General features: G+C 46.6%; 1 protein-coding gene across 3 annotated transcripts in view; it reads right to left on the reverse strand.

The window, feature by feature from the left end:
• Window positions 1–22,726, reverse strand: part of STAB1 (stabilin 1) — a 54,031-nt gene that overhangs the window by 13,078 nt on the left and 18,227 nt on the right. For all 3 annotated transcript variants that reach the window (XR_010368476.1, XM_064432447.1, XM_064432448.1), the window contains exons 15-46: window positions 22,078–22,140; window positions 21,375–21,488; window positions 20,950–21,003; window positions 20,054–20,134; window positions 19,609–19,767; window positions 18,653–18,715; window positions 17,231–17,332; window positions 16,204–16,290; window positions 15,803–15,914; window positions 15,117–15,300; window positions 14,845–14,938; window positions 13,800–13,958; window positions 12,851–12,946; window positions 12,384–12,479; window positions 11,725–11,772; window positions 10,720–10,850; window positions 10,244–10,352; window positions 9,960–10,037; window positions 9,497–9,598; window positions 8,908–9,015; window positions 8,314–8,445; window positions 7,985–8,113; window positions 7,242–7,298; window positions 6,416–6,511; window positions 5,148–5,343; window positions 4,575–4,670; window positions 3,540–3,585; window positions 2,812–2,891; window positions 1,799–1,924; window positions 1,248–1,321; window positions 829–903; window positions 134–253 (exon numbers count right to left, since the gene is read on the reverse strand). Coding sequence is in view for 2 of the 3 variants with exons in the window: in XM_064432447.1 (XP_064288517.1) it covers window positions 134–253; window positions 829–903; window positions 1,248–1,321; window positions 1,799–1,924; window positions 2,812–2,891; window positions 3,540–3,585; window positions 4,575–4,670; window positions 5,148–5,343; window positions 6,416–6,511; window positions 7,242–7,298; window positions 7,985–8,113; window positions 8,314–8,445; window positions 8,908–9,015; window positions 9,497–9,598; window positions 9,960–10,037; window positions 10,244–10,352; window positions 10,720–10,850; window positions 11,725–11,772; window positions 12,384–12,479; window positions 12,851–12,946; window positions 13,800–13,958; window positions 14,845–14,938; window positions 15,117–15,300; window positions 15,803–15,914; window positions 16,204–16,290; window positions 17,231–17,332; window positions 18,653–18,715; window positions 19,609–19,767; window positions 20,054–20,134; window positions 20,950–21,003; window positions 21,375–21,488; window positions 22,078–22,140 (3,267 nt within the window). In the remaining variant the exon portion in view is untranslated. The remainder of the gene's footprint in view (window positions 1–133; window positions 254–828; window positions 904–1,247; window positions 1,322–1,798; window positions 1,925–2,811; window positions 2,892–3,539; window positions 3,586–4,574; window positions 4,671–5,147; window positions 5,344–6,415; window positions 6,512–7,241; window positions 7,299–7,984; window positions 8,114–8,313; window positions 8,446–8,907; window positions 9,016–9,496; window positions 9,599–9,959; window positions 10,038–10,243; window positions 10,353–10,719; window positions 10,851–11,724; window positions 11,773–12,383; window positions 12,480–12,850; window positions 12,947–13,799; window positions 13,959–14,844; window positions 14,939–15,116; window positions 15,301–15,802; window positions 15,915–16,203; window positions 16,291–17,230; window positions 17,333–18,652; window positions 18,716–19,608; window positions 19,768–20,053; window positions 20,135–20,949; window positions 21,004–21,374; window positions 21,489–22,077; window positions 22,141–22,726) is intronic.

Consider the following 22,726-nt stretch of genomic DNA (forward strand, 5'->3'; position numbering starts at 1 on the left):
GGTTTGCTCAAAGCACCTGTCTCCTCTCCCACACACATGTCAATGTGACACCAAGACCTGCTCACCCTCTGGAGATGAGGGAGTGCTTTGCTGCAGGGCAGGGGACACAGAAGGTGCAGCACAGGCCTCTCACCTGATGCACTTTGCCACGGCAGGTGAAGCCATCTCCAATGCTGTGCCAGGAGCAGGAGCAGTTCCGAGTGCCAGGGCCTGTGTACTTGCAGAGCCCAAAGGGGCTGCAGCCTCCGTTGTTCTGGCAGGGAAAGCAAAAGGCTGCTTGGAGGGGCTTCTCCAACCACCTGAACTGCTGCTTGTGTGTGGGAGCTGCAAACTCCATCCAGCCCAGTGAAAGGAAACCATCCCTTCCCCCTGTTGTTGCCTTAGAATAAACTTCACCCAAATTCTCAAGGGCTTCCCAGCACCAAATCCACCCATGAAATAAAATTTTACACCTCACTTTAGAGCACAGAGTCCATGACAAAGCCCCTGATTCAGAGGGACAGCTTGGCATGATGTCCCTGAGCACAGAACACTCTGAGGCTTTTGAGCACATCCAACATGAAGTGGACACAAAGGAAAAAGCTCACATGACTCCAACCCTCTGTCCCCCTTTCCACCCTGAGGGAATGCTGGGTGACAGACAGAACTGCAAGTGACTGCAGGAGGCAATGGAGACCAAACACACAAGGAAATCCTTCAGTATGTGGAAAAACAAGACTTCAGATCCAACCAACCAGGCTAATGCTGTTCCTGCTGTTAACTCCTGGGAGAAGGGAGCACTCCCAGGCTGTGGCCTTCACCTCTGGAAGCAGCCAAATGCTGACATACCTGTTCACACAAATTGATGGGGTTGCACTGGCTCACACCATCCCCACTGTAACCAGGCAGGCAGTTGCAGGCAACCTGGAGGGAGAACAGATCCTTGGGCTCAAACTTGGACCAAATAAAGGAAACACACAAGCGCTGCCCTGGACAGAAGGCATGTGGTGTAGCAACTATTGCTACCTCCATGGATAACCAAGCTTGTGTCCACAACAAATATAACCCGAGATTGCCTTCAGCCTCTGGCCAGCAAAGCCATCTGCTCTCATGGAAACAGCAATGTTTTCATGCTCTTCCAAGGAACCTTCTCTACATGGAAGGGAGTAAGCACAAAGCAGGGCACTGCAATGGACAGAACTGTCTCTAGTGACAGCTGTGACAACTTCCATGGTAACGTTGCCCTGACATCCACCCTACACACTCACCTTCTTTGGGCCTGTTTTGATGCACTCTGCGTTGGTGTGGCAGCCCCCATTGCTTTCCAGACAGAGATCAATTTCTGCAGCAAAACAATAAGGCCAAGTTATTGCTGAGGGCTGCTCAAGGCAGCTGGGAACTGGTGATCCAAAGAGGTTTTGGGAAAGCAACAGCAAGAACCTTCCAACTTGGGGAACACTTTCCTGGGAAAGTGTCTTGTGATAGCAAAGGAATAGGGTGTAACTACAACATTACTCCTGACACATGTGGGCCTCTGGGCTGTGACAAATCTGCCCACAGAAAATTCCAAGCCTGTCTGGGTGTGCTTTAAATAATATGAGAGGACTGGATTCCCCATAGCTCCATCTTCCCCCAGAGCACCACTGTGGGAGACTGCCCTTACCCTCTGTCCCTGGGCCTCTCCATGACATGCATAAGAGCAAGAAACCTTGCAGGAATCTTTTTGTCTGAGACCAAAACACTGGTGTTTTAGTCTGAAAATCCCCTTAGAATTGATGCTGCTCTTCTGCTACCCCCAAAACACACTCTGAGCACTCACCCATGCAGAGTGTCCCGTCCCCAGCATAGCCTTCCTTGCAAGCACAGGTTCTCTCTCCTGGGGACACCTTGGTGCACACAGCGTGCATGGAGCAGCCACCGTGGTCAGTAGTGCAGGGATCTATTTCTGTGACCAAAAACAAGAGGAGCAGATCAGCTCAGAGCACCTAGGAATGGTCAACTGTGCCAAAATGATCATATATCTTACAAAATCACAACATCTTGTTAAATTCTTTTGGTTTCCCAAAGAAACTGTTGGTTCTTTTAGGACATGGCGTCTTATCCAGTTCTGAGACAGGCCAGTCCAAGTCAATAAGCTGAGCTTATGTAACATCCAAACTGGAAATCTTTCCCTCACAGCATTTGCTCACTGACAACTAATGGTTAGATGAGAAAAAAATACATTTATCTGAACAACTTACATGTTTGAGTTGGTTTTTTTTGCTTTTTTCCCCCCCTTACTCACTTTCCAACAAGGGCAATACTGAAAAGAAATTGGAATGTCTACCAGTGTTTTGACTGTTACAATTTGATCACTTGTTTTTTTCCTGGTCTGTTTGCTTTTGACATAAACAAGGTATGTAATGTAGCTCTGGTGAAGTATCCTGAAATTCCACCTCTTTTTGGCTCTACTGCTGCACTATTACCTGATTTTGGTATGGCCAGCAAATAGAAGAATCACAAAGTTCTAAGAAATTGAAACCCCACATTCCAAGGATTCATGGCCAAAATTGTTATAACTTTGCCACCAATACTTGTCATATTAGAACAAGTACAATCCGTTCATGTACATCAGGCTGTAAGAACTGCCCTCCTACACTTGCCTGCCTTTTTATCCCTCTCTTGCAGGCTTTAGCAACATGAAGAGCATCCTGTGTAAAGCTCTGGACTGGAAAACATCTCTACCAAAGCATGGCAGAGTTCATGGTGGATGGCTGAGAGGATAAGGATTTGAGTGATCTTTCCTCTGGCAGCTTCTTGCCAATTATTTCCCCTTGTCTTTGCTGGACACACCTGTGCAGTGGGTCCCATTCCCTGTGTATCCAGCAGAGCAGAAGCAGGTAGGCTGGGAATCTGTGGAACTGTTGAGGCAGCTGAAACAAGACAGGGATAAACAATCATTGACAACACCTCCTGATTTGCTTGGCTGGTGAGAAGCACTGTTCAAATCTGGCATATGCAAGAGACCACAATGACCACAGGAGGCACATTCCAGGTATTCCTTTACAGCTCCAAACACTCCAGTCACACTGGCCAGGACCTGGTGTCCAGCCCAGGCCTCCCACAGTGCATCCTCACCACACCCACAAGCTTCTGCAAGGTGCAAGGGGGATGGCAGGGTCCCTGCCTAAACCAGGGCTCTGGATAATGGATGGAGAAGGGAGCCTGGGGGAGCCATCCAGCCCTGTTTCATTCCTTGGCAGGGGCAGAAAGAGTTTGTAAATGGCTGGTTGTTTTGCTCCATGAATAAGGCCAGCCTTGGAGCACTTTGGAATCTCTGCTTTCTGCCATCCACACATGCTGAAGGAACTTAGATTGGATTTATGCCTGGACAGACAAAATCCTTGGGGAGACTGCACGTGGCTCAGGTCCAAAGAGAGCTCCCAGAAAGGAACTGACAATTATGAATCTTTGATGAGCAGGCACCTTCTGCCAGCCCTCTGCCAATTCCTCAGCCAGAATCACCTCTGAGTAAAACACACAAACACACATGGATGACTCAGCCCCTCTTCTGCACTTACTTGGCCATTTGATGGCAGGTGTTATTGCATAAATCAATTTTGATTCCTGCAAAAGAAAACACAAATATAACTTGGAATTTTCAGCTGGGGCCATTTCTACCATCTAGAGAAAAGGAGCCTGCAAACCAGGAGACATGCTAACTGTCTTGTCCTGTGTGGCAGCAGGAAAATCTCATGGGATTTATGTTTTGGCACTTTGCAAGAGAGGGAATTTGATGTTCTCTGTCTCAGCTAATGGTTCAACTTGATTTTATCTGTGTGGCCTCTACACTGGTCAGAACGAAACAAGAACTGAAACCTTGTTAACCCAGAACACAGAGCCATTTGGTTTTGGCCCTCTTGAAGCAAAAGATGAGCTGTTTTCATGCTTGGCATTTGCACTAGTAGGACAGCTATGCTTGATTTCTATTTCTAAATTCACAATAAAATCAACCTTTATGTGCAAACCTTTAAAATCTCAAGGTATTTAGAAGCTCATGGAGCAAATGCTAATCAAAATCCTAAGTCCATCCTCACCCAAATGCTAATCAAAATCCTAAGTCCATCTTCAACATGTTATTTTAACACACAATGACAGATTTGTTGAAAACTGCAGACTGTGGCCTGAGCTCACCTGTGTGACTGCATCTGTGAGCAGAAAAAGCAGCTCAGCAAACACACTGGGGCCTTTTGAAAATTCAAATCAAGCCCTGCCACCTTCTTAGGAAAGCAACAGGACTCATGACCAACTCAATGTGGCTGGAAGCTCCCATTTCTCTCCCAGAGCAAGGGGCTGGTTTTGAGGTGCCTCTAACCTCAGTGAAGGTAGAAGCAGGGATAGGCTTTTCTTGGGTTACCAAAATAAACAGTTGGGGAAGTCACAGCAAATGCAGCTTGTGTGCAGGAATGAGAAAGCAGAGTCTGTAAAGGTTTTGGGGGAATGCAGAGTACATGTAACTCTGTGGTCAGAGCAGACAGAGCTGCTCTGAAAACTCGAGGGGATCCCTCAGATTTCTCTGCCACTCTTACACCAGAGGCCCCTTCACACTCACGTACTTTCTTGGCAGGTGGGGCCCGTCCACCCCGGGAAGCACTCGCAGCTCCCGTCCCCTCGCAGCCCGTCGTTACAAATGCCATTGTCACAGGCACACTCTGCAGGGCAAATACAAACACCACTGTCAAACCAGCCAGGCTCACCAGAAGAGACTTGCTGCCATTTCATTGTCTGCTCTGTTGCTAATCCAACACATCAAACTGCCATCAAGAAAATGTCACAGGAGTATCAAAAGAAAATGTCACAGGAGTATCAGCTCTTGATGCCCCACTGCCAGGCCAAAAATCACAGGAAGAGATCACCTGCCTGTGCTTGCTGTAGTTTGGGTGGCAGCATGAAGAGTAGCACAGCACAGCACATGCTTGGTTTGAAGATACAAAATGGGGCCACTCTGGCTGGCCACAAGTGCTCACTCCTGCTGTCTCTGTCTCAGAGACCCGGCAGCCATTTGCCTGTCTCAGAGTCTTGGCACCTTTCTGCTCTCCCACCACCCCTCCTGAGAGCTGAGCTGTGGCCACATTTCTGCCCTTGCAAGCAGTTTGGCAGAGCCAAGCTGCCACAGCCACGGGTGTCACCTGATTTGCAGTCGGCTCCGTACCGTCCCACTTCACACATCTCACAGGCAGTGCCGTGGAAGCCCTCCAGGCAGCAGCACTCCCCGCTGCCCTGGATGCCATCCTGGCACTCCCCGTTCCCAGAGCACCACCGGCCTGGCTTCCCGGGGCACATCTCACACATGTGGCCGTAGTAGCCGGGGCAGCAGACGGATGTCTGGAAAACCAACAAGAGCAAGCTGGGGTGAGCCATCCTGTGCACACAGACAAGGTACAGCTTGATTGTCTCTGTGTGACAGTCATAATTTCTGACAGCACATGGAAGGAACGGGTAGGATTGCGTGAACACCCTGAAATGAGGTTGTGTTGCTCAGAGCTTCATGTAAAGGTCTGCGCTGCCCTTGGGAAACATGGGCCCTTTGGTGAGTAACTGAAATATCCTGTGTCCCTCCAGCCCATCTCCTGCCTGTGTCCTCAGTGTGTCTCTCTGCTGGGTAGAGAGAGGCTTTGGCAGGAGGTGATTTGGTTCCAAAACCTGATTTAACTGCTCTCACTTCTTTCTGCATCTACCCACGGAGGGAAGAAAATCATGACAGGACAAAGTTAGATATTACAGATGATGAGAAACAACATCTAATGAAGCCACGCAAAAGTGCCAAATGAGGGACAAGTGCTGACTGAAACTCTCTATGTGAGTACAGTAAGTCTAACTCCCCCTCTCCCTTTTCAATTTCCCATTCTCTCTAAACTTTCCAAGTGATCCTGCAACACCTATAAGACGTCAATTCACACAAGCCTTTCTTTCACCATTTTCTCTTTAAGTGTTTTCTTCCAGCAACCCATTTTCACAAAACTGGTAGGGGCCATAATACACACAACATGAGGTGTGAGCCCTTCTGCTCCTCCCTTTGGTTTGGCTCCAGTGAGTCATCAGTTATTCGGGAAGGCACAGGCACAAGCAGAATGCCATCATTCATGCCTCATTTCCTTAGGAAACCAGACTGCAAACACTCAACTCCTTCTCTTCCTCTGCAGAACAAAACCCAGAGCAACAATACCGAAGCAGCAGGTCCCAATCCATCACCATGCAGACATTTCTGCAGATCTTTTGTTGTTCCAGTGCCCTCCACCTCCCGGATAGAGAGCAATTCCCAGACAACCCCAGTCAGCTATGCAACGGCACAAACACAGCCAGGATTTCAGCACAGCCTGCACTTCCATGGCTGTGCTTCTCACACCCATCTATCGTGCTTTAGCCAAAATGAATCAGAGGCAAATGTTTTTCTCACCAGAGAAACCTTTGCACAGGTGAAATGGCAGCCTGTTGTTCCTCCACCCGCAGAGCGCAATCTGCAGTTAGCGAGATTCCCTCTTCCAAGGGGCTCCTGAGGATATAATCAACATAGACACACACATAGGAGACACCACAATATTTAGACAAATAATGTACATTTTGGTGCACTATGGCAGTGTTCTTGCTTTGTATCTGACAGGAATAGCCCTAAAAATCTGAACTATCCAGAGGTGGGACCAATGAAGCATCTCTGGATGTGAGGTCACCACATAGAGTCTATTTTTTACCTGCCAAACCCATGGTACATGTTGGTCTGAATTCTGAGAAAAAAAGAATTGGGAATTTTTGGGTATAGGGTAAAGCAGCGAGGCCTAAGAAGCCAGATGTAGCTGCTAGGCATTTCACAGCCAGCATGGAAATGAAATGCTTGGTTATTTTCCTCTCTGGATATGTTTGTCACTCACTCCCAAACAAGCTGCAGGCATAGCCAGCCCATCTGCATGAACAAATCAATGGTCCAGACAGGGAAATTGCTACAGGCACTCTTAAATTGCCTTTCCTTGATGATAATGACAAAATAGTCAAAGATTAAAAAAAAAAAAAAAAAAAAAAAAAAAAAAAGACATCTCTTCTTCCCTGTTAAGTGTGAAAATGAAAGGGCTCCTGAAATTCAGGTAAAACCTGGTGCCAGCTGGGTGGAGCTTCATGATTCATGTCCATGTTTTTCCTGTGTAACTCTCCCTTGGCTTCTGCTTTTTCTTGCAAACGTTGGCAGTGGATGAGCTACAGAGTACTCAAGGGCAGATGGATCCAAGACTCACCAAAAGAACTGATCCAGAAGGACACTTGATCCCCTTGTCACACTTGCCACACCTTGACTAGGGCACAGAGAACAGGACAAGTCACCAGGTGCCCTCTACCCACATCACACCAAGACACTAACCTTGAATTACAAATGCTGCTCTACAGGCTGCTGGCTGGGACAAAGATGTTTTTATCTCTGTGCCTCAAAACACCAAAAGAAGAGATCATATGCCACACCCCTCCTGAGTCCCAAGAATTTTTGTAGCCCTGAGGTTCCTTCACAAAAGTCTGCAAATACTTTTTTCCTGATCTGTAGCAGGCAGTCTGACACTGCAATCTTCAGGTTTAGTGGCTTAATTGCCATGAGCCACAAGGTACATGCAAGCTGGACTTTTGGCCACGACTCCCAGGCAAACCAGGGAGCATTTTCTAAGGGAGTTTGTGGTCATGGCATGTAAAAATTGGGCTGGATTTTCCTTCCACAGCTGAGTATCTGGGAGTCCCTGCACTAGCCAGCCCCATGGGAGATCAGCAAGGGAGCTGATCTGCACAAGAACTGCATTAGATGTACAGAATCTCCAGGTAGGAGGTGCCAAATCTCCACAATGTCCCATTTCATGAGGCTCATCTGGGGTTACACCACAAGCTACTGTCTCATCCATGAGGGCAGCCAAGGAAGGTGGTCTGTTACCCATCAGTTTGGCTCGGCAGGTGGAGGAACCCTGTGAAATGGTGTCAGCTCCTTGGACGTCACCATTACCTTCAGTATGGTGGTGGTATTGGCAGTGCAGCGATTCTTCTGGACCTGGAGCACCTGGGACACCCCAATCAGGATGCCATTCCTCGTCTCAAAGGACGTTCCATCCAAAGGAATCTTATTGACAAACTTCTGCAAAGCAGGAGATAACAGCTGAGACAATAACCTTCAACTCCTTTTGCATGGGTTGCTTGGCAGCTCCAAGACAGTCCAGCAGTAAGGATGGACTTGTGAGGGTGTACAAAAGAGAAATGGGAATATTGGGTCACCAGCCTTAGGAAGTGATAGGTCAATCCAGAGCCTCAGATGGCAGGACAGCCTGCCTCCCTTACCTGAGTGCTGTTTTGGTAAAACATCAGCCAGTAGGAGAGCCCTAGCATGCTGTTCTTGTGAACTCCACTTCTCAAGTCTGCAGGCAAGAGCTTCTCTCCCAGAATAATGTGGTACTGCACTGTTTCATTGTCCTAAATCCACAAAAATACAAATTTTAGTCTTCATAGACTACAATTCAGTCAGAGGTATGGTATAAGAAATCTACCTAAGCACCTCTAATGGCTAATTAAGCCCACAGAGCCTAGAAACTCTCTGTCACAGAGGACTGATCACACTTGTGATTCTGATACTTGATGAACCCATTAATGCTTTCAGAAGTCTGAAAATTGCCACAGCCAGCCAGGAAGTGGAAGGTGTTGTGCCATCTATCCACATACTAATTTACTCTGCACTTGGGGTCCAAATATTCTTTTCAGACCCCACTGCAGCCCCCCTGGAAATCCTCTCATTTCTCTGCCACATTTCTCCCAGCTTTTGGCATCAGATATTCATCTCCTCTGCATGCTAAAATCCCCTGAGCTATTTGGCAATGTGGCAATGCCCCTGTACCCACCACAGCACACATTCAAATTGCAAACAAGCAGTGAGCTTACCAGCTGGGTCACATTGGCAGCACGGCAGTACTCCTCAATGGAGTTATTTCCAGGAACAAAAATTGTATATTGTTCAGAGGACTCAACTTTCCCAATAAGCTGGTACTCCTAAAAAATATCCAGAAAAGTAACATTAGCAATTACCCTTGTACTGAGTAAAACCCAAACCACATGAGAGATCAATTACAAAGGCAAGAGGGAAAGCTTGAAAATGGGATATCCAACTTCTGCTCAGCCATACACATCTGATTGCCAGCTCCTTGTCCTGGCTGACATAAGAGCAGCTTCCCAGCTATGAAAAAGCCTTCCCTTTCTCCTGGTTTTCTCTGCCTTGTACAGGCATCAGAGCACCTGCAGTAGACAGGTCATCTTCCACTGTAACACATGGCAGTGATCTAGAGATCTAACTGCAATTATGGAGCTCTTGGGCTGCACAAAAGCTTTCCTAGAAGACCTCTCCTGCAGGACACACACGATCTCCCTTTCTTCCCAGGCAGCCCAAATTTAGGTCCCCCAGTACAGGGTGAGGTGGGCATTTGCTCCAAAGACTGTTGTGACAGTGACAGCTGTGCTCACCTCAGCTGCTTACCTCTAGCAACTCCTGGAATGTGCTGAAGGAGGCCACTGAGCTGAGCTGCTCCTGCAGACCAGGAGGGCTCGGGGGGATATCTCCTGGGGATGGCAACAAAACCTGCCGAAAGAGCGAGGCTGAGCAAGGGGCTGAGGGGAATCTCACCAGACTCCTGCCCTGCTTGCAAGAAAGGCAATCAAAAGGTCTCATTTCACACAGTCCTGCAATAGCTTGAACTCTTCTATCAGCCAAGAGAAGGGGAACTCTCCTCCCACTGGTCCTGGAGACAAATGTTTTAAACATTGAACACTGCTGCACAGGAAACATCTGTCAGGACCTTGTGATAACCTCATATATTTTGCCTTTATATCCCTTCCTAACCATCCAGACATGTCTTCCTCCTTGGCCCTGTAACAGAGGCTGCTACACAAGCCTGCTGTTACAACTGCAGCATTTCCCAGTGCCACATGTACTGACGTACCTTACTGAGGACATGGATGATGCCATTGCTGGCAGGGATGTCACTGACAACTACACTTGCATTCTGGATGGTCAGTACCTGCACAAGAACCAGAGGGAGAATCAAAAGGATCAGGAAGTGCAAAGCAAATTCAAAACAAATACGTTGTTCATTCAAGGCTGCACATGGTTAATCTGTTTTGAAAGCTGCCTGCATTTGAGGGCACCAGTGTCCCACCCAGGCTCCTCACTGGAAACAGCAGCCCCTCAGCAGTTAAATTTGAGCTTTATGTAAGAAAGCCTTACGCCACTCATGGTGTTTATCTGCCATCTGGTCTGTGGGTTGAGAGTGGGTAATTCTGGCCCATACTTTTTGAGCTTTTCAGCAGTGAAGACACCTTCAAGGAAGTGGGCTCTGTGGGGAACAAATCAGATAAAGAAAAGATTAGGGAAGTGTTGGTAATGACAGGGAGATAAGACCATAGCACCCAACATTCACTTCTCTGACAGGAAGTACTTTAGCTTGTGGAGAGAACAATGGAGAGAATTGTTCTGATGCCATCTGACTGGGAAAATCTCTCTGCAAATACATGAAACATAAACTCACTTCCCATGGTTTGTGGTCTATTGTGTTTTAATTTTTGCCTGCTAGATATTTAAATTTGCTTCATTTATCTCAAGATATGTCCTCATTGGTCATGTTTTCACAAGAAAAAAATCCATTTCAAGGCTCTGTTACTGTTGTTTGGCCCAGTAAAGCAAAAGCAGGAGGCTTCTCATACCTGACTAAAAATGGCAGCATGTAAGGGGTCAACCAGAAATCTTTGTCAGCATTGCTCAAGTTCTTGATAGCTGCCTCTGATGGCACCAGGACAGTGACATTGGCTCCTGCTGGGATGCTGAAGAGAGATTTCTGTTGTCCAAAGCAGAAAAATGAATAAATAAGACACACTACTGCCACATCTATAGTGCAAAGTACACCCAACAGCCATCCCGCTCTCGCAGCCATCTGAAAGGGATGGGAAGGAACAGGGCAGGTGCTCAGCAGCACAGCAGGATCTCCTGCCTCTCCTGGGCATGGCAAGCAATGAGTGCCACGGGTGGTTTGGCCAAAACAGCTGACACCTGATTGCCAAGGGAAAAGCTGCTGCTTTAAGCTCTTCCTTCCCAAATCAGTTTTACTTCAAACACATTCAATCATATCCATAAATTCTTTTTGAATGCCCAACATCAGTCCTGGGGGAGGGACCAATATAACTGCAGGCAAAAAAGCAATTTTTTATGCAGCAGGTCAGGTGAGCTAAAGCTCAAGTTAAAGGCTGTCCATCATAGTGAGTTTCCACAGACTCAGTGCAATCTGTGGAGGGTCTCTCTTGTTCCCACACTAGAGGCAGGGAAGCAACAATGAGAAAAAGAACAAACATGCAGTCTAATGTCCCAAAGGATGTTCTTCTGAAAGACAGTGTTACAATGCTACCCCTTCTTTGCCTTCTGTGCTGGTTTTTGATGGCCAGGAGTTACAGATGGTACAACCAATGAAAATTATGTGTAACACAGCCCCAGCTTCCTCTTGTGGGAGAAACAAAGCCTCCAAGACACTCATGACCCTCATTCTACCACAAACTCCACAGCATTTCTACATGCCTGTTCTGTAACCACTTCTCATTTTCTTTGCTTTGTTTTCTCTAAAGAAAGAGATAAATGGAGTTGCTTGTCCTCTACAGACTCATTCACAGACTTCACTTCTACAGAACTTACCCATGTGGGTGTCCCATGGGTTCTCTTACCTTAACCCAGTTGTAGAAGCCTGCAAAGTGGGAATTCCTGGCCAGCTCCTTTCAAACAGAAACAACAGAAGAGTTACATCTGCTGAGCACAGAGTAGAGGGCTGGGGGACTAGGGGTGGGGGAAAGGAGCCCTTTGCAATATCAAATCTGGCAACAATGACTTCAACATTCTTCTCACTTCACAACCATTACAGGCACCATGTATTGTGAGGAGAGATGGGCACTTCTAAAACCAAACTTCAGCCATTAAAAATACATATTTCCAAATAAGCAAACTCTTTCCAACTCATCTGTAATGAGTTCATGTGTATCAGGGACAAAAGATTGAATCCACAATGGCCTTTGATATTTCTAAAGACAGAAATATCTGTCTTTAGAATATGACAGCTCTGACCTGAAAAACTTTCCTAACAATGAAGGAAAGATGACTTATTGCACAGGACAGGTGCTCCCTGCACAGGGGTGAGGCAGCTTAGAAATTATGCTTTCACTGGCAGTAATTAGTCCTGGCAACAATTCTGTCCCTGTGGCCTTGGAATACACTTGGGCTTCATGCTGACTGTGGTAGAGTCAACTCAGGTAACAGGGAAAAGCAAAGAGAGAGCAGAGCCACTTCTCCCCAGTCCCAAAAAGGCCTCAGACATTTGCTCTTCACTAACTTTTAGAATGTCTCCATAGCATGTCATGCCATCCCCAAAGTAGCCTTCAGAGCAAACACAGGATCTCTCTCCTCCACCAAGGGGTACACACGTAGCCTGCAAATACAAGGAAAGGAAGAAGAAATTAGAGAGCAAACACAGATTATGTAGTGTCACATCCATCTCAGAAGTGAATTCTGGCCTTCCAAGGGCTGGGCTGGAGTAGCACACACAAACACCTTCCCCCTGCTGCCTTTATGGTGGCACTGAGTGTTCTCCTCATGCAGCCAAGCCTAGGTGATTGCTTTGGTTGTGTGAACCCACAAAAATCAGAGGATTCCTCTTTGGAGCATATCAGTGCAGGCCAGTAAGATGACATAACAAAAACCTTGCAATTCTCTCAATGCCATGGCTGCTGCAAAACCTGTCAGGGAGCAGGTGAGCCTGCCCTGCCATGCCAGCCTGAGGAGAGCTCTTTAACTACTCACCAGGTCATGGCAGCCACCATTGTCCATGAGGCACGGGTTGATGGCATCACAGCTGTGGCCATCGCCAGCATAACCCCTCTTGCAGACACACTTGCTCTGCAAGAAAGACATTTCAGTTTTACAGACTTACCAGAGCATCCTCATTTACTATCCAAAAAATGTCTAAGGCAGCAAAATTTATCCTTAATTTATTTTCCCAAGTTTTTTTCCTGGTCCCTCAAGACCTGGAAATATGGAGCTGCTTCCTTAGCAGAGCATCATCCTCAATCACAGCACACAAGCTGCCTGGTTACTCAAGCACATTGATTCCCTGCACTGCTTGGCTGTGGGGGTCACTTGAAGATGATGGTTTCCTCCTTTGTTTCCAGGGAGGAAATTTTTAGGGAATGACTCAGACTTTGTGAATGGCAGAAAGGAGTTAATTTCAAAGTTTCCTTCTTTCAAGATGTCTAGGAGAGCATTTGTACATCTCACCTCACTAAAATTTGCTACAGCTCTTGTACCTTTTTTCAGCATCTTGTGCATGCTCAGTGGGCAGAAGCAGCACCCTGAGAGGTCTCCTCTCATGTGCACCTTCCTCCTACCTCTACCTGCATTTCCCTTGGCCCAGCTCCCTGCACAGACTGTCTGAACAGCTGCACATGCCCTTCAGTGCTGTGGTCAGGGGAAAGGGGCACACAGCAACTGCTGCCTTAGGTCAAGCTGTATTACAGACTGTCGTCCTGTCCCTTTGCTGCACAAGTCCCAGAGCTGAGCAGCAGTCCTGAACACACCAGTGCACCTCACATGCAGGTGCACTGTGGTGCTGCAGCTGCAGCTGGGGTTTCTGGCAGTGGACAAGCAGGTTTGGCTGCTGGCCAGCCCCGTTTTTACCTCTGGCAGTCCAGGGCCACCTGAGAGCAGCTGGGGAGTGTTAGTGCTACCACCAGGCTGGTAGCCATGCTCATACCTGCCCAGGCCCGGTGTACACGCAGTCGGCGTTGAGGTGGCAGCTCCCCCTGCTCTCCAGCATGCAGTTGTCTATGGGCACACAGGCCTTGCCATCCCCGGTCCAGCCCACGTTGCACTGGCAGGTGGCAGTGCCAGGGCCTGTACTGGTGCACAGGGCCTTCAGGAGAAGGGACAGAGAAGGAATTACACCCAGCAGAAGGGAGAGTGCAATGAAAATACAGCGACAAATCTCCTTCCTAAAACTGTGGAGAATTTCTGACTGACCGACTCTGATTCCAGCACTGGGAACTGGGGGTGGAAGCATCTTCTCCAGAAAAGTCATAGAAAACTTCGTAATAAAGTGATTCTGGAGACATTCAGTGTTTTCAGAGAGGTAGACACTTGTGTCTAAGGTGGCTCCGAACTTATGGGGCATTCATTATCATCATGTAAAGCTCTTCCATTACACAGTAAGTGTTCCCTGAAGAGGAGGACCATAATCTCCTGCCTGGATGTCTGGGATGGAATCAATGATAGATGGCAGATCTCTCTCAGGAAAAGACCTACTTTGTACCCAGTGCCATCCTGTTCTCTTGCATATGGCCCAATGTCTTCCTCTGACTGAAGGGGTCTAATTTATGACGAGGTCTGACCATTTGGCAGTAATTTCCAACATGAAGTACTACATGGGTGCAAATGTAGTGTTGATGGTTACTGGGGATACGTGTTGGATCTCACAGTTAAGCTACAGACAAATTAACACATGATAGATGAGCTTGAGGGGAATATCATTGCAAATCAAAAATTATCTGTCCAGCTAATCTGTGTGGCTGATAAAATGTCTGGTGTGAACCAGCCAAACTACCCTTGGAGTGTCACATTTTGGTACCAGCCCAAATGATCGACATATTTACAATGACTATGCCAAGGCACTTGTTATTCCACCTCATCTGACAGACAGGAAAAATTAGCACATAAAATCTGTAACAATCCTAGGAGTCCTGGATCCCTGTTCTGATTGAGAGGAGCTGCCTCTCCACTCTGCACAGTCTGACCCCACTTACATTCTGTGAACAACCTCCCCGTTCTGGCTGAGTGCACAGGTCAATGGGCTGGCAGGAAAACCCATCCCCTTCGTATCCATCCATGCAGATGCACCTTAAAAGTATAAACACAAGAGGGACACAGGTAGAGCAGTCCCTCAGGCAAGCAAGATTTATTCCTAGCAGGCTGGCTGAGTCACTCACACCATCCTGTGCACCGCAGACACACACAGCCACAGGGCTGGCAGCCATGCACAATGGCAGTGTGCCCCCAACGTGCCACAGAGACTGACCTTGCTGTGTCATTGAGGCTGCAGACAGCGTGCTGGTGGCAGTACTGGGACAGCCCACTGGGGCCACAGTTCTTGGATGTCTTGTCACAGAATTTCCCCGTGTAGCCTTCCTTGCAGGACCAGGACTGACACACCCCCCCACTGCCAGGCCTGTTGTCACAGACACCGTGGACACAGCCACAATCTGTCAAGGACATGCAGTAAGATCAGTAAGCACAGAAAGTCCAGAATCCACCACAGTTGTAGATTTCCAACTTTCCTTCACAATTTCTAGTGACACCAAATAATCATTCCATTATTATTTTTTGACAGAGGGGATGTCTGCTGAGAGACATCCATCACAAATCAAGCCTGGCCAGGGAACAGATCCTGTGACTGCCTGGGTCCATGTTTTCTATAGGCTGTAAGAACAGACTCAGATTTAGGCTCTATCAATCTCAAGGTCATTGTCAACTGTCTTTTGTTTCCTAACAGGAGAGATCTAAATTAGGTTGATGTTTCCAAAACATCACCACTGTCATGTCAAATATGTTTTCTCCACTGTTGTTTGAAGGGACACACATGATGCCATTTTTGTCACTTCTTTCATGATGCTGGTCTTGCCAGAATGGAATCCAATATATATGAATTTGCACCATTATCTTTGTTCTAAATTATCCTTTAGTCTCTCCATCAGAGTTCCTAACCTTCATCACAGTTCTCGCCGTGCTTGTTTGGGTTTGCACAGATGTGGCAGGCTGTGCCTTTGAAACCTTCAAAGCAGTAACAGTTGCCATTCCCTTGAATGCCATCGCTGCACTGGAAAGAGAACAAGAAAAAAACCAAAGTGATTGAAACTCAGAGAAATGCCAAGGCACTGATAGCCATTAACAGTACTTTGATACTCACAGTAACAAACAGGACTTTGAAGAATGGTGGTAATACAAGACCACACACAGCCAGAGCTGTGTCCAACAGCCATGACCTAATTCTCACCAAATATGTGCCATTCTCCCTGGATCTTCTGCCACCACCTCTGTGGGCTTATCCCTGGAACACCAACTCTGAACTGTACTTATCTCAAACTACACTCTCCAACCACACTTACATTTCCCCGGCCATAGCATGGACTGGAAAATCCCCCAGGGCATGGCATACAGTCTGGACCAAAGAACCCTTTGCAGCATCCAGGTTTCTGAAAAAAGAAAGCAAAATTAATAAGGTATGACATGACTTAAGAAGAATTTTCTGGAGTACTCCTGTGCTCATAATTCTCAAATTCTGGTCCTTGTCTCTGCCAAAGGAGGGAAACAGAATGTTGTAGTTAGCATCTGTGTTTCTTAGGAGGTCTTGCACCTAAATTACTTTTCAATAATGACCCTCTTCCTGCTCACAGCCAGTTCTTCTCAAAGCAAATCATTATCTTCTGCTTGTTCTGTGACTTCAACACATAGGATACATGTTTTTTATGAACTTTTAATTATTTAATAGCTCTGGTCCACTCACTTTTACTTCATCCTTGCCCAGAACTGCATTCCTGTGGAGTGATGTAGCAGTCCTGGATTGCAGGCCTTGTCATGACCAACCAAAGGAAGAACAATCATAATACAAACAATCAGCAGTATTTAATGAAACACCCACAAATCATTACATACAGTTGGCACTGTGAGAGCTCAGGAGCTGCAGACAAACATGAGGTCCATAAATTCCCTAAGAGAGACTTTCCTGAACCATCTGACAGTGGTTCATAAACAGGATGCAATCACTTCACAGCTTACAGCACTTTCCCTGTGCTCAGCTTCCTTTGGGAGAAATGCTAAAGCTGGCACACGCCAGTTAACCCTACACCATCATGGCTTCCTCCAGCTTGGCAGGTCACAACAGGGATGCTTTATTTTATTTAGTTATTGCACTCAGGTTTAACTGAGCTGCCTTCTAACTTCTGCAGTAGCTTGGTACCCTGTGTTCTCCTGGACAAGCAAAAGCAGGTAGCTTGTTTATGCGATGGTCCTGGGGACAGCTTTCCTTTTGCCCCCATCCAGCCCCCTCGACTCAGAGCCAGAGCTGTTCCTGGTGAGTGAGGAAGGGCAGAGCTGAGCTGTCCCAGAGGGAACGTGCTCCTCCATGCCACTCACCGTGATGGTTTGATTGCAGTACCTGGCGCACCCCTTCTTCAGGACGTTCAGGCCTTGTGGGTCGTGGATGTAAACACACTCCTTTGGGGACAGCGTTGCTTCCTGCACAAACAAAACAAACCACTAGCACTGTCACCTTCCCCTTGGCTCTTTGTGCTGCAGAGAGCAGCTGTGCCTGTCTCTGAGCTGGGGAAGTTCACTGAGGAGCCAAGGTGAACAGCACAGAGCTGTGGCAGGCCCAGGATGGACCAAGGCACACGGTGGCCTCCTCCTGCTCCCAAGAGTCCCCAAGCCTGAGCCAAGGTGCTGCCCTTTAGTTCTAATTATAGTATCTGTGATAAGGGAGACAGCAAGCACAGGGGAAGGAAGGGAGGGGGGGTGAGGAGACAAGGGGGAGATAAGGGTGGCAGGGAGGAGAAATCAAGGGTAAGAAAGAGGGGAGGAAAGAGGTAGGAGAGGGGAGAGGGGAGGAGGAAAGGAGAGTGGGGCATAGAAAGAGCAAGGAGAGAATGAGAGAGTGAGGGAGGGAAGGAAAAGGACAAAGGTGAGATGAAGAGAGGTATATATAAGAGGAAGGGTGGCAAATAACATTGGAACAATGCTCAGTGACCTGTCTTGGAGTTGGGCACGGGTAGAACTGGGCCCCAGGTGATTCTGACTGCCAGCTTCAGTCAGAGAGGAAAATGGCAACGGGTGATTTTGCAGATCTCTACTTCAGACATCCATGCTGAGACAGCATTAGCAAGTTCTCCTGAAAGTCAGACCTCTCAGAGGACACCCAAGAGTTTAAGGGTGGTGAGCATCTCTCTGGCTTTCACAAACAACATCTTGGGTCTGGCCTTCACATTGCCATTTCCTGGAACTTGCTGTTCTGCTAACCTCAGCATGAGATAACTCAAACAGCACCACTTCTCCTTCCTCCACCTTCAGCTAGCTCTGCTCATCTTTAAATCAACAGGGAGCACAGGCCAGGAACAAACTGTTTCTCATGCTCTGCAGAGCAGATTCTCTGTGATTCCCTGGCTCTGATATAGGCAGAGGCAGTACTGGATGGTACTTCTGGAATCAGGTTTGCATCTGAGACTCTGGAGGAGCTGGCAAACCCTGCATGTGGGCAGGAAAGCTCTGCCTGAGGCAGAGCAGAAGTGCTAAAAGCTGCAAGTCTACAATTTCATTTAGAGCAGAATTCCTCACTGTGCTTCACATTGATTCAGCAGGCAGACCCCAGAATAAGAGAGTGCACAGAGCAGTTAGTGGGCAACAGTCTGGGACCACAAAGCTTGGATACTTACCCTCTAACAAGCCTCTCTACTGGCTGCCTTTCCTGCTCCCTATTTATTTGAAAGTGGCTTGAGTTAAAACTGTTAGTGTCCCTGTTTATCATTATGCAAAGAAATGACAGAAATAACTACAAATATTTACCATTTCCTTGCTGCCAGGTGGGCAAGTGCTGTTGTTGAGGGCCTCACAATCCACACAAGAGCCCTGTTAAGAAAAGAAGATGCAAAAATGTAATTTTCTCAAAGGAACTCCTTCCCTATTCCAAGAATGCTACAGAGCTACTGTTCCCAGTACTTATATCAAAAACCTTACAACATGTATGTGAAATACTTAACAACCATTAGTTTCCACACTCGAAATCCGTCAAGTTTATAACTTAAATAAAATGTCTCGTGTCTCAAGGAGATGCTTGCACCTGCCTGAAGCTGGGGTCTCTCTGTCTCAGACTCTCTGAGTTTCTCTGCCACTAGGCATCCTGCTAGGCTGGAAAGGACTTTGGGCATCCAAGCAGCAAGACTCACTGAATCAGCAAGTTATGGGGACACGCTGTCCCCTTGGGATTCACTGTGTCTCCCCAAACCTCTTGCTATTCAGAGCCTCACCTTCTTTCCTCAGTAACATACCAGTGATCAAACTGGGGAGCAAGCACCTCAAATAAGGTGTATGAAACAGTTCCTGTGAGAATAATGCACAGCATTTGTAGGTCCTGCTACTGAATGCCTGCTTCCTGTCCAGGCTACAGGACACCAGTGCTGGCAGAGGTGAGAACAAAGCACTGTCAGCTGAGTTAGCAACTCCAGTGGGAAGAAGATCACATAGAGGAAAAGGCAAATGTACTTTGGAATCAAAGGTAGGATGGGTGCATGGAAAGAACAACAACCTACAAGGAACATTTGCTGATTAGCAGGAAAGCAGTGCCAAGTGGAAGCAGAAGAAACGCTGACAGTGCTGCCAAAGTTCACAGCAGGGGAGCTCTCAGACAGACCACCTTTCCCAAATGCAGTTTACACAGCCTGCTTTTGGCCCTCCAGGTGAGTGTGGGGTGCACAGCATGCACCAGCTGAGCTTGAGCATGAGAATGGGAGAAGCTGACTTACCATCACGATCTTATGTTGCTCTTCATTGCATCTGTGAGGCAAAATGGGAACGATTGAAGGAGGGATGAAGATGCCATCCAAAGTATGAATAATACCATTTGAAGCCACAATGTCTCGCATTTTTAAGGGGATCCCTGATTCATCCATCAGAATTCTTCCCTGATGGAGAAACACAATTTTAGCCCATTAGACAGGATCAACTACATAAAGCTAATGTGGAAAACAGATGGTTCACAGCATCAAGGGCAACCACACAAATGGTCAAGCCTCTTAGTGGAGTCACAGATTGGATAAGAAGCAAACGAATTCAATGATCTTGTTCAAGTCTAGTTTTTTAAGCAGAGGAGGAAGCAGAGATTGGCTGAAACCACATTGTTCAGAACCAGGTGCAGACTTTCTCCTAGCACAGAAGGGTTTGCCCCAAAGGGTTTTGATTCACACTTACATCTGCACTAATGTTGATGGTGAGTATCTGGTTAGCCATTGTAACAATGTGTGGCATCATTAGCAGTTGCTCTACAGTCACCTGAAACAAAACACAAGGGGGTGGTACCATGAAAAAGCAGGGTCATTTCAGTGTAGCTTACAGAATCCTTCCATGATTCCTGCCACTTGAGAAACTTCTGAAGGGGACTTAACATTTGCATTTCATGAAATACCTTATAAACAAGCAAGGGGTCAGAGGGTAATCCAGGACTTTGTGTGAACTGTGTGCAGAACCACAAACACAGCAGTGCTGGTGGCAGCTGCCTTGGTTTTCATTCCTTGTTTAGGTGACTGTCCAGCACAGCTGAAATGAAGTCTCACTAACAGTGTCTCTTGCTAATACAGCTGCAAGTAGGGTCAGACTAATAATGGTTTTTTCTAGGACATATTCAATAAACAATGAAAGTTCAGCCAGAAGCATAATAGAGAACATACTTTGACTGAAAAAATAAGCTTAAAGGCAGAAAAAAAATGTAAACTGCAGCTTCTGTACTTAGAAATGTAATAATTTGAGTGAGAGTTCTGAGAACCAGGACAATTGTTATTTTTGTGTCCTGCAGCAAACTCTGCTGGACCATATTTTCATTGTAAAGGCCACCCAACTAGGGAGCACCAACACTCCAGAAAACTTAGAGTTCCTTCATGGGGAGAGAGAGCACAGCTGTCCCTTTTGGCAACTCCTTTCATGGCAAATATTTTGCCTCTTCAGATCCTGCAGAGTCACATCTCTGCTCCTCCAGGGGAAGTCCAAGAAGCAGCAACTGAAGTCATCAACACTGTGACCTTTATGCCAGAGCAAAGGGTTGATAAGGTGTTGGTCTGAAGGAGGGCTGGGGTTAGAGCTGCCTGTCTTACCGCTGCTGAAGTGTAGATGTGATGTTTCACCAGTTCCTGAAGCTTATTTATGCCCTAAGGAAAGGAGAGAACATGAGAATCAGATATCCCTTCAATGCTCAGGAGTAAGAGGAGGCAACTACATTTTCTTCTATTCAGAGATTGACAATGTCAATGCCTACAGCAGTGAATTCACTTGGTGAATAAGTTCCTTCATTTTCCCCTGCCCAAAGCTAGGGTGAGGAATGAAAATCAAACACCAGATTTAAGCAATCTGGCTGACCATATTTCTTACTGCAAGCTCCATCAGCACCCCCTTCTCTCCTAGAGCCTTACAGAAACAAAGACATGGTCTGGCTACCCCCAGGAAGAACAACTTCCAGCAATGACCAGTTCCAGTGTAACTCAGCCAGCTCAGGATATCTTACAGTGCTATGGGCTCCCACCTCTGTGAAAAGGTAAATGAGCCTTCCATCTCTCAGCCTGTCCACAGCATCATTGCTGGGTACAAACACAGTGAAGGGGCCTGGTCCATCCAGTATTGCAGGCAGGCCACAGTTCTGCAAAAACAACAGGAGATTTCATCATGGATCTAACATGGATTACTGAGGGGGGTCCAGCAGGAAGTGAGAGGAAATATTAAACAGCTCACTAAAGGCAGAGCTGTTGCAAAGCAAAATGTGCAAGAGGCAACTGGACACCAGGGACAGGTGTGTGATAGAACAGAAGTGTGAGTGCCACAAAACCACAGCTGGGACAAGGAAACCACTGGTGGGAATGCAGCAAATATGAACAAGGGAGTCCCAGGCTAATGCTCCCTGTGTGCTTTAAACACAGAGACTCAGCTGTGGTCAAGAACTAAACATGCTGTGGGGAACATCTCTGCAGGGACAAGGGGAAGATGGGAAAGAGGAATGTACCCTTGCTGCTTGTGCCACATCCCCTATGGATATGAAAACTCCAATATTTGCCATTACATTAGGTAAAATAAGAAAATAAAGACCAAAAATGGCACAGAAAGAAACATGCAGAAAGAAAGACAAATCACTAAAATGTATTTAAATGCTATTCAAAATTCTCCCCAAATCAGCAGCAGGCTTTGTACAGCAGCAATATCACAGCTTCCTGGGTAGACACAAACTTGCTTACCTCCAGTATTGTTTCAAATCTACTGAAAATCTCCATTGAGGCAAGGATCTCACCAATGGTTTTCTGCAAGAAGATACAAAGAAGAAAATCATGGCTGGGGCTGAAGCCAGGTCTGAGCAGATACTGGAATGCTAAGCTTGTGGTTTGCATGTAAAGATCTAGAGGAGACCATCATCCTCAAAGAGATGGGCACAACCTAATGATTATTGTTCTCATTTAACACCCAGACAACTTTTTGATTATAATTTCAAAATGCACTACAGCCCAGTTAAAGAAAATCTTAGTTTTGTTTTTATGTGAAAAATGCTTTTCAATACTAGTCCTGTAAGATACATATTCTGTAAGATACAGCAGAAGAAGAGCTCATTTGCTATGATTTTATTAATGAAAGTAGAATTCTCTTCTTATCCAAACGTGGCAAAAGCATCACTGCAAGATTTTTATCTGGCTTATGCAGTACTATTAACTACTTTTGAAGGTATTTTAATAATACCTAACAGGCCTAATCAGAGCTGAAAAAAAAAAATAGATAGCCTTTTCCCTTTAAAAAAAAGCCTCACTGATTTGGAAGATTAATGATAAAAATTACTTTTTTAAAAGTGTTTATTCTGCTGTCCCATAGATGAGAAGAAATATGAATGTTTCTGTA

Source organism: Passer domesticus, chromosome 9, assembly GCF_036417665.1.
Source record: "Passer domesticus isolate bPasDom1 chromosome 9, bPasDom1.hap1, whole genome shotgun sequence".
Taxonomy (NCBI): Eukaryota; Metazoa; Chordata; class Aves; order Passeriformes; family Passeridae; genus Passer; species Passer domesticus.